We start from the raw sequence: 12,558 nt of genomic DNA, 5'->3' as shown, positions 1-12,558 counted from the left end.
TTTGGCTAACTGCCTTGATTTGTTGGCACAAAAAATGAATATTTTATATTTTTGTATACTATTTTTTTCAATAAATAATTTGCACTTAATAACAACGTGATACTTCAATTTAAATAAAAAGTTGTTTTCCAAAACCTTGAATGATCTATTTTATCATATTTTCTGTAGTATTATACTAACAAAATTGAATCCAAATTTAATATCAGAAAAAATATAATGTGTTCGTGTTATTAGTAAACCACTTATAGTATAACGTATGATGACATAAAATTGACTATGCAATATATTATTTTTTTTTTTTTTACAAAATAATACATATCATTAAAACATATTCTATTTTATTATTTTAAAAGTAATGATAATTTTAATAATTATAATCTTATAAGGTTACGGCTAATTTAATTTTTGATAAATGTATTAAATTTTATAATGATTTTTATATTTTAGAATTCTAATTTTTTTTTTCCTCATAAAAATGTCAAAGACCAAAAACAATTTTAAAAGTTACATGAAAGTAAGCAATCATAAGTAATAGAAATAATAATTGTTACTAAGAGAGTTATATTTTTGTAGTTTTTTGTTCGTATAACAAATTAACATGCATTCGAATTCAGCCAAATACTTTTCTGACGTCGTTAACTCGCTTAATTCCTGTGTTACACCTTTAAATACAATAAATAGCTAAACAATATACAGGTATACTGTTTTTAATTTACATTATACTTTAATTAATAATTATTCAATCAAATAAGGTAATTTAAAATACCAAGACAATAATAGTATCATAGCAATTTAATAAAAATTGCATTAATTAAATTTGATCATAAAATTTGCTCTGAAACGAAATACAAATGTCTTAACAATTATTTGTATATTAATTGATAATAAATATTAACTATTTTTAACAATACGATTGTTTGAAATTTTTTAACGTGTTAGTTAATAGCAATATAATATTATGTGACCATCATGTATTATAAACTTAGAAAAATGAATTAAAAATATTTTTCAACAACAAAGTTTTTTAAAAACAATAAGTCAAAAATTTTCTCTCTCTTAATACTATTTAATCACTAGTATCACATTTTAAATATACACATATTATTAAATAAGTTTCTTATTAATTATACAAAAATAAAATTATATTGAATTAAGTTAAATAAATATTTTTATAAATCAAAATTGTTTTTAAATTGTATACGTCAATAGATTTTTTATATTTAAGTATATATTATAAATTAATTTAGTATTATTTTTTTCTGTAACCATACAATTCCATATCCAGTCTCTTATTTAAAAAGAAATATATAAATGTTTTATATATATATATATATTTAATACGACTACGGCAATGCGTGACATGCTACTTTATTATAATATATAAAATAAAATACTTACATTGGAAGATATGAGAAGAGTTTCATATCATTATCTATTTTTTAATTTGTATCATATAAATTGGAATTTAAAATAAATTAAGTATAGTTTTTAATATTTTTATCAATTATTTGTGTTAGATATATTTTAATTTAGAAATTATATAACTCCTCATAAGTTTAAGTTGTATCTATAACAACTTTTTGAAACATTTTTGATTTCCTTTAGTTTTTCTAAACGTATGAGAAATATTCCTGGACAATTATTGATTATTTTTGAAGAAAATCGATATTGGTTTGAAAAAATTTCAGTGACTCACTTTAAATTGTTTTTTTTTATTTATGATTTCATATTGAATATTTAAAAAAAAATTGATAATACAGTTTTCAAATTTAGAATATGACACAATATTACTAAGATAAAACATTAAATACTAGTATTAATTCTTCTAAGCGAATTTTTTCCATTGCGTATTTATTTTTTCATTAATTTAAATGTAATGTGAATAATTTTATTAATCTAAGAAAGTTGTATTTTATAAATAATTTACGAGTATTAGGTGTATAATGGTTTTTACTAAGGTTATTTTTTTTTCTTATTTGCCATTTTATAAAAAAAAGTGTTTTTGAAGTTCTTTTTATAGGTAATATTATTTTTTTCTTTGTATAATTAAATATAAACAATGGAACAATTATTTTATAAAAATAAGTGATACCTAATGGAAATTAAATTTAATATTTTTTTTTTTTTTTTAACAACTTATACTGTAGATTATGTATAATACAAATTATACCTTTTATATTCCGTTTATAATTATTTCTTGAATTGAATATTACTTATTGTTTTCAAATTTAAAATCAACAGGTAATTTAATCATAAAAATGTATTCTTTATTTATTGGTATCTAATTAATATATAAATTGAATAATGACTAATGAAAAAAAGTTATGACTAAATAAATATTAAAATAAATGAGAAGTTAATTAAATTCCTCTGATTTAAAATATGTAATAAGAATTGAGTTTTAATCTTAAACTTTGTACTCATATCAAATATAATTATTAAATTCGACTCATTTAATAGATAATAATATCGAGGATTATTTGTATACATTTAGTTTTAAGTAATATATATATATATACATAAAATTTACTTATTTATAAATAAAAATTATTTTACGTTTTGATTAAACACTTTGAACATAAGTTAAATTTTTGCTATACGTACGAAAACTTATATTAATAAACTATTCTTGGTATAATATACTTTTTTTTTTTATTAAAAACTTTTGATTACCAATTTATTGATAACTGATGACTATTTAACCATAATAATTGTATGCTTTAGTTGTTTATTTATTTTTTTTTATTCAAACTTGATTTTTTTTTTATTTGTTTATGGAGTTTATTTTATTTTAATGATCTATAAAAGTTTCAGGTTAACATGAACAACTTATCAAAATGAGAATAAATAAATATTAAGTATTATTTTTTGCTCGTCACTTATATAAAACCTATTGTCATAGTTATTTATATATGTTTTGATAACGCCATAAATACGCACTGGTATTAATTTTTATCAAATTGTGACATGGATTAATGATTAATATTCCTACTATATAACTAAAGCTTATAACCCTATTTATATTTATATAAACTATATATTTGTAAATATTAAATACATAAATATATATTTTATCTATTTTATATAAATAAAACAAACGTAAAGAGAAATAACAAATAATCTGTAATATTGGTTAATATTTAATTATTCATATAAACTACCGAAAAGATAAAATGCACAACACTTTAACATTTTTTTCAATATTATTTGAGAGTAGTACGTTTGTACTTGATTTATTATTTTTTCAAAAAAAAGTAGTATACATTTAACTACCAGTATTAATCGTTTTAAAAATAGAAACTTTTTTTATAATATTTTTAAAAACCGAGACTGAAACCGGTTCCCATTTTTTTGCCAAGTACCAAATTATAGTAAAAACAAAAAAATCATTATGATTTCAGGCATTATTTTAGACACAACATCTATGACTATTTACAACTAGTATGTGTAAGTTAAGGTATTCTAATTTATCTATAGTAAAATTTAAATTTAGAAAAACTGTGTCTTGTATAAAAGTTGAAAATGTTATAGACAAGTTTTAAATGAATATACCAATAAAAAACTAACTTAAATTATAATAATACTTAGAAGTTCTTTGAAAATATTCAATACACCTTTATAGTTCAAATTATATCACTTCTATATTTACTGATAAATTAATTTAAATGATATCAGTACTCATTATTTGTAATCTACCATACTAAATATTTTTTTGATTTTTTATTAATATTTTTTTGTGGGGGTACAAATATTTTAAGTGAACTTATTTTTATTATTTCATAATTTGCGTATATAGCTTACATACTTCTTTGATGATAAAAATTATATATTAAAAAATGATTTTTTAAAATAAAATGGTTAAGTTATATAATTTTTTTATCATAATTTAATAAATACACTTCTTAAAATATTTATAGATAACAATGCATTTTGATTTTCACTGTTTATTGAAACTAAATAAACCAAAAATTTTTTTTATTTATTAAAACCAATAACCATTGTCAACTTAATTTTAAAGTGAAAAAAATTGTTGGGTGAAACGTCGAAGTTTTTGTAAGTCGAATAGTATGAGATAAAAGTTATAGTATGAATTATTACTCTTTTATTTCGAAAAAATATAATAATATATTTAATATATTTATTGTCTGTCTAAAATTCTAAATGGAATAGATGATACTTTATCCAAGTGTCATAAGTTTAATCAATTAAACATAAAACTATCTAATGTACATTAAATTTAAATATAAAATAGCAATTGACGAATTATAAAACATTATACCGAATATTATAAATACATTAAACATAATTAATAAATATCAGAAAACAAATTTAAACCTTATTTAAGACGAATAATTAGTAAAAAAAAAGTTTTTTCTGAATTAATAACTTTTGTAATTTTAATTTTACTATAAAATTATTGAATTTAAACAAAAATAAATCAAATATTATATTTAATTAAAAAAAAAAAAAAAAAATTAGTTTGAAAAATTATTTTATGAAAAATAAATTGCTGTGAAATTGAATTAATTAAAAAACATTATTAATTATGAACTGAAAATAAATATTAAAATTTACAAAAATTACTAAAATATGAAATATTAGTAAAAAATAATAACAATATATTTTTAAAAATATTAAAAGTTACTCAGTTAATAATTAATATTTCATAATTACACGAATATACAAACTAAGACATATATAAGTCCACTTATAATAATTGAATAAATTTTAATAAAAAAAAAAAAAAAAAAACACTTACCATTGATGTTATATTACTTATTGTCAATGGTTATTTAAAATATTATTTGTATTCATAAATGTTTTAAAGGAGGATGAGGGGCAACAATAATATTGCACAAATCATAATTTTATTATTTTTATTAAGTGTTTTCAGATAAATTTTAAATAAAATTGTTATAGTATAGCTTATAAGTTACAAAATAAGATGTTTGTACTGTTTATCCAAGGAGTTTTTCACCTATAAATGTAAACATTATTAGATGCGTAGATCCAGTGAATAACGTATTTTATAACTTACCAAACAGAATGTTAGACAAACAACAGTGATTGATAATTGCATAAAATTACACTAATGAATTAATTTTATGCAATAGCCATGCAAACTTATACAAAAGTGGATATTTATCTTTTCACTTGGATAATATATTAAAAGTTTACATTGAGGATTTATGAATTACACAAATCTGTTTTCCTTAAAAATAACAATAAAAGTATTATTTTTATTGTTTTTTTTTTGCATGTTTTAATATAATACAACTACAACAACTAAACGTCGTAATTGCATTTATTTTAAGATTAAAATGTCATAATACTAATTTATTAATAGAAGTTTAATTTATCAATACACTCACATACACACACATATATTTATAGCATATAAATAAGTGTGTATTTGTTTATTTATTTATTCATTAATTATAAATCATAATCACATAAATAATAGAAATATATTATTTTTATTTCTATATTTCTTTATTTTTTAGTAACAAAAGAAATTAATCTTCCGTAAATAATATAAAAACTTTTTACTTATCTAATATTCCTTTAAAATATTTTAATTTTTTTAATTTAAAGATATAATAATTAAATTTTCATTTTGTTTCAAAATATAATTATTTTATTGATTTTAAGTAACACTATCATTATTATAATTATACATATTTATGTTATTTTATATTTAAAATAATAACTATCTTGCAAATATTAAATTTTTTCCATGTTTTAGTTTCATTTATTTATTTATTTTTTTATTAAAATTATGGTTGTCACAGTAAAAGCTTTTAGTGATTTGTTTTTTTTTTTTTTTTTTTTTTGTGACAGTTGAATGAAAATTGTTATTAACTACATCCTCTTAATTTTTTATTGTTTAATTAGTCGATAATTATTTGGTGAATTCATAGAAAAATAATGAATTAGGTTTTGAAATAGATGATATTATGAATAAATTGTTGGTGATTTCACGTTTACTCATAATAATAATAATAATAATAATTAAGGGAATACGCAATTTGACTATATTTTACAACACTATATAATGTCGCCTTTTATTGTTATTGCGAAATCCGGCTACACGTTATATTTATGGCTCTACGAGAACCGATGACATTACAACTGTCGCTAATATAGGGTTCAAATTATTGCTACATAGGGAAATGAATCACTTGTCCAGTTGGTCCAGAATGATTACTAAAGCTTTATGTTTGACATTAATACATAAACTTGAAAGCGAATATAAGTTTAAAATGTTATTTCCCTATATACACATTACACAATCATACATAATATACAATTTATAAATATATATTTATAGATATTTTTATAAATATGTATATATAGAATGGAGGCGCCAAAGGAGGATTTGATATGAATATAGGACCAGCTTGGCAAAAAGGATACACAGGAAAAGGAGTAGTTGTATCTATACTTGACGATGGTATACAAATAAATCATCCGGATTTAGCTATGAACTACGTAAGTTTTATTTACGCATAACAAACAAGTATGTTAAAATTAAATCGTTTTGGTAGAAATAACGCAAATATTTTAATTATAAATATTTAAATAGTGCATGTATAGTATAGATAAGTATAAAATGTATAAAAAATAATATTATCTGTTGTTATTGCCTTATCAACCTATTTTATTTTAATTTTAAAAATATTTTGAATTATTTTGCACAAATAAATAGTTTTTATTTTAAGTAATTAAAATGTTTATTTTGTGAATACGTTTGATTTGAAAATCGGTATTGTTTCACTAATGTTTGATAGGTACTGTTTAAAATATAAATGTAATTTTAAAGATATCAAAAAATTAATTTAAGATTCAAGTTTCACATTAATGTGTTTCGAAATTCTTAACATAAAATATGTTTTACATTAATAAAAAATAATAGCTAATAAATGGCTCAAAAACACCTCTGAAAATCTCGGAATTGTTCTGTTAAACGTTTATGGATTTTTTAAAATGTTTTATTACATTTAGTAAAACGATTTCCAAGCCTTGATGTTTTGGTGGAAACTATTTGTTTTTGATGGATAGATATTAGATAAGATACAAAGTTGAAAAATACTTTTACGAATTGAGATAACTGTTGTCACGAAAAATGGTTAAACAGATTGGGTTTGTACAATGCAATCCTTTAAAAATTATTTACATGAAAAAATATTGGCTTTAAAAGTGTGTAAAATACGAGTCCTACACATCATTTTCAGAATAGTACTTACTACCATTAATATCAGAACTAGAATAGTTTGATATTGAATGCATTATTTAGTCAAAAGTAGAATAATTTTTAACATAATCATAATGAAACATTAATATAGATGCTTGCTTATATTATATTATCAGCAATATCACGATTAAATATGAACTTAAATATAGATTCTAGTTTTTAAGAATATTTAGAATGTTTAACTCTTTGTTCCCTTGAGAATAATAGTAAAATATTCGCATGAACAAATTATATACTATAATCTACAGAAATACAGAGTATTATACGTTTAAATTTTTATTTTTTTTTTTTTTTTTACTTGTTTTGAAATATACTTGACTTAACCTACACATATTTCATAAATTTATGTATGTGTTAAAAATTAATGACATTTGTTTTGATCACTACAACTATCTATTAATTATTATATTTGATCGAACGATTTTTTTTCTCTCAATAATATAACTGATTAGTTTTTACTTGAAACTTTTCTTGTTGATTGTTGAATAATTATTATTATGGAATAGTATCAATTTCAATAAGAATTTTTACATAAAAAAACACTCTATTTGAGAACTATTTTCAGACTTGTCACTGGTTATTTTATTTTTACAGATGATAAAAAAAAAAAAAAAAACTGAATTTATATTTTATATAAAAGACTGATAAATTAACAATGCTTATATTGTCACTTTTTAACGCCAGACATCGAGATATTTTTCGTTATGATTAATGAGCTTTATAATGAAACTAGTAATTTCAGAACTCGCATATACAAACATTTGATATTGAATCGACTTTTTGAAAAATTGTAATTACCAACTATTATTTTAATAAAATAAGCAGACATTGATATACAGAGTAGTTCTTTAATTTAAAATAATCATAATTTCGAGAATATTTAACTTTTTATTTTATATATATATATATGTTTATACTTTAAATATCCATTTGTAGCTATACATAACTGCTGGAATGCTAATCAATTTCCAAAGAATGAAATATATCGAAAAATATTTTACTTTAAATTCTTTGAAATATCTAAACATCAAATAAAAATAATATTATCATTCAACTAAGTAAAAACGTATTGAAAATAATTACAATAAAAAAGTAATAATTTTATTGTATGAGATGGTATGTACCTCATAATAATAATAAACATGCGTAGGTTCCTTAAATACCCCAATGAAATAGTATGGACCGGGTTCTAATAAATATAATATGTTATTATTAATTATTGTTTAGTAATTATTTAAAATGATGTAAGACAGATTTTCAATAAAACGTTAGAAGATTTTCAAATATCTAATGAGTGTCTGAAGATAAAAAAAATTACTCTATACGAGTATATGCAATATATAAATATAATGTAATAAAAATTATTGCATGAAATTTAAAAAATAAAATAGTTTTTACATATAAAAATTCCTTATACGTTAAGGATATAGTTATTCAATACAAAATGTGTAATTTTTAAAAAAATATAAAAAAAAAAAAAATACTTTGGATATATTATTATAAAATATAGAATCAAATGTATGAAATTTAATTTTTTTTTTTTTTTATCCACAAGACATTTTATTAGAGCAATGTAACTATTATTAATAAGTTATTCTAAAAAATATAATTCTAGTTTTATGTCCAAAAGCATCATCATTGATTTCTTTACTTAGTAATACATGTTAAATGTAGTCTTATTTTAAACATAAACATAAAAAATATAATCAATAGCCGAAAACTCAATAGCTATTATCTATCAAAAGGTTTCTATTTTAAATTACATAGTATATTAGAATTTCAAGTAAATTCATATTTTAGATTTTAAAATAATTGAAAATATAGTTTTATTTGATTACTTTGATTACCTATGTTAAATTATCGAAATGACTACATTGTTTAAATAATATATATATATATTTTTTTTTTTGCCAATAAATATAAAATCTTTAAAATTATATTTATAATAAGTTCGAGTACTAAATTACAATGACATGTTTGACATTAGAAAAAAAAATTGAGTGATTACACTTTATATTTATAATAATTAAATTAAGACTTTTATTCAAAACTAATATGTCTAATTTTTATGTTATTAAAGCATTTTATAGCTTTATAACCATTATTTATTGACGTATTAGTTGTTGGATATATTTTAAAGATTAAATATATTCTAAAATTAATTAATTTTAATTAAATTATTTAATATTGCTCACTTTAAATAATTATTGTTTGTAAAGTAAGTAGATAACTAATTTATACTGCATGAATTAACTATTTCTTTGGTATTAAAAGTACATTGATACATAGATATAATTATACAGTTTACGTTTCGAAGTTAACTAAAATATATTTATGAATTAAACTTACATGATATTATTTGAATATCTAAGGAATCGTGTTTTCATTTTACTTCAGTATACCGCAAATAAATATACGACAATCATCATTATGTTTATTATTATAATATCATATATTTTAAGGATATAATAAATTATTTATATCTACTTTAATTTCGGTAACTTGTATAAAATGTACTGCTTTATATTTCACCGTGTCATTTCAACAAGCTTTATTTATGATAATCAACATATTTTTATATTTTGTTTACTCATTTTTATCACACATGATATTCTCACCCTAAACGACCGTAAACATCGTATCGTCATAATAATTTATAGTCGTGTAATACTTGATCATAGTGTGAAATGACACTTCTTCGTTCAGTCATATAAATCCCTTGGCGTTTTGTATTCAAACAACATCACGCACATTTTGTCGCATCTCTGGAAATATATCACGTCGAAAATTGCCAAAATAAATCTGTCTGAGGTGCGGACATTAAGGAAACACAAATCCCATTGTGGGATTTCGCCATTGTGTCAACCAAAACTAGCGAAGCACAACCGAGGACCTCATATCGGCAAATAAAATAACATTGACTTGGTTTACCGAAACGTAAACATAGCAGTATGTGGTTTCATCGTAATTCCAGTCGACTGGCCACCATATCAACTATGTATAGAGTACACAATACATTTATCTTTCTAAAGAGATACTGCAATTGAAAAATTTAATAATAAACACGTAATTCATTTGAAAATAAATCACTTCCATAGTGTGATTTCACTTATCGCTATTCATCAGTAATTTATTGTTGATAATTATAGTAATAAAGTACATACAAATTATTATTGTCATACAATGGAATATGATATATCATAGTAAACAAAAGGATTTATAAAACACTATCATATTAGCATACAAATTGTTGTCTTGAATATCATTTTTTTTTTTTTTTTTTTTTTATAAAAATCTAGGAAATATATCATATTGTAATACTTACTTAGAAATGGTTTGATTAAGTTCAATATTTAAACAATATTATAACTTCAAGAATTAAGTTATTAATAAATAATAGCCTAATAGCTAATAGGAATAATGTACCTGACGTTCACAGATACATTAACATATTTTTTATTAATGTAAGCAAACACAAATAGTATTTAGAACAACATTATTATTTACTTAATCATGTTAAATTACTATATTTTAAGTAGTATGATATACGAAATGCATTTATAATAAATAAATTCATATTAATGCTTCATATTGATCTACATCAAGAAGTAAGAATGTTTCAGATAGTCTGATAGGACTCGAAAATAATGCCAGCATAAAGTGGTATCGCCTGAGGTAATAGTGAATGTATTTATAGTTTAGATCTTAACCATAATTTACCATACTCCCTACACTTTTTCACCGTTACCTCACCAGAATGTATCCATAGTGCAAAAACGTTTACATATAAAAGCTGTCGAAAGTTAATGATAAGTTGTGACTTGTAACCCGGAGGGTTTATGCGGAATTCCCCAACTATTATAATGTCATATCTGTTTCGCATATATGCGTGTATATAAAACCGTTTATCTTACAAAGGGAAGGAGTGGAACAACTTCACTAGTGCCTGGTGGCTGCTACTACTACTAAAAGTCCGTTGAGTAGAAAGGATGAAGAAGTGGTTGGTAATCAAAATTTTATACAAGGAAGCAACGTTATTTAAAGACAACATCACTTCTACTGCTGCTGGCACGGCCGTCGAGGGAGAAACCGGAAATCCGCACCAAACTTTTGAAGCTAATAAACTTAACCAACTTTAACCTCGCTTGATAGTACTTCTATAATATATAATATTATATATGTGTGTATATTTATTATTATATATGTATAAATTAGACAAGCATATCTCTGATACGGAAAATTGAACATGCATAGTGTGAAAATAATGTGTTGCAAGATACCGTACAATGTGACGGGACTAAAAATTAAAAACTCAAACTAAAATATATTATAGAGCAATTAAAAAAAGAAATTTTTGTGAATTTGAAAATCATTAAAACATAATATTGGTAACGTTTATAACATAATTTGAATACAATTTTTATGAATTGAAATGATTGGGTGATGATAATATTATTATAACACATATTGCGCAGCTGTATATTGTGGATATGTAATTCTATAGGTACTCTGGTTACATTTACTCAAGGGAAACGAAAATTATGGTTACCGGATACGTTTAAAAGTAATTCACAATAAAATTACTGTATGCATCAGATTTTCAGCGATATTTTAGATTTTTAATATGTTGCTCGAAGTTCTAATGAGACATTTTGAATAATCGTCAACGCGTTTGGCAACAAAACTTTATGGTAACTACGGGTGAAAATATTCCGCTAATAAATTATAGCTACATAAAAAAGAATAACATAGTGATGAAACAACAGCATCTCAAAAATATGACTTTCTTTCGTTGAATCAAGTTTATTCAAAAAAATAATTCAAACAAATACTATTGGCATAGTTTTGTCAGGCATTGTTATTTGTTTATGTAATTTGCATTTTAATTTAATTTATTTATTATTGTGTAAATATTATCAAATTCTAAATAATAATGTGATGAGTGTCAAAGTTAGAAAGTCATGCAGTGATGAAAGTATTTTGAGTTAGAATTAAAAGCTATATATCTTATAAAATTTATATTAATGTACAAATGTTACAAAAAAAAAAAAAAAAAAAAATGTAAAACTTTTAAGTGATTTTCGTAAAATTTATAAATAAAACTAATTAACTGTATTCTTCATAAAAAAAAAAAAAAAAAAAAAACAATTGTAGCAAGATTAATGTAAACATATCTTATTCATATGTATACACATGTATGACATAAGTTCATATTTAATAATTGATTAATAAGTTTGCTTATTCTTCAAAACATTCTAACGAATATTTATCTAATTATATTGATCCTTGTATTTAATTTTAGA

At 21.2% G+C, this 12,558-nt stretch overlaps 1 protein-coding gene across 3 annotated transcripts in view; it reads left to right on the top strand.

The window, feature by feature from the left end:
* The window catches only part of LOC112598672 (furin-1-like), a 120,404-nt gene that overhangs the window by 62,373 nt on the left and 45,473 nt on the right, over positions 1 to 12,558 (top strand). For all 3 annotated transcript variants that reach the window (XM_025345204.1, XM_025345203.1, XM_025345205.1), the window contains exon 4: positions 6,358 to 6,492. In XM_025345204.1, coding sequence (XP_025200989.1) covers positions 6,358 to 6,492 — 135 coding nt within the window. The remainder of the gene's footprint in view (positions 1 to 6,357; positions 6,493 to 12,558) is intronic.

This window comes from Melanaphis sacchari, unplaced genomic scaffold (assembly GCF_002803265.2).
Source record: "Melanaphis sacchari strain LSU unplaced genomic scaffold, SCAv2.0 Contig49_pilon_pilon, whole genome shotgun sequence".
Taxonomy (NCBI): Eukaryota; Metazoa; Arthropoda; class Insecta; order Hemiptera; family Aphididae; genus Melanaphis; species Melanaphis sacchari.
This window is presented reverse-complemented; position numbering and strand designations above follow the sequence as displayed.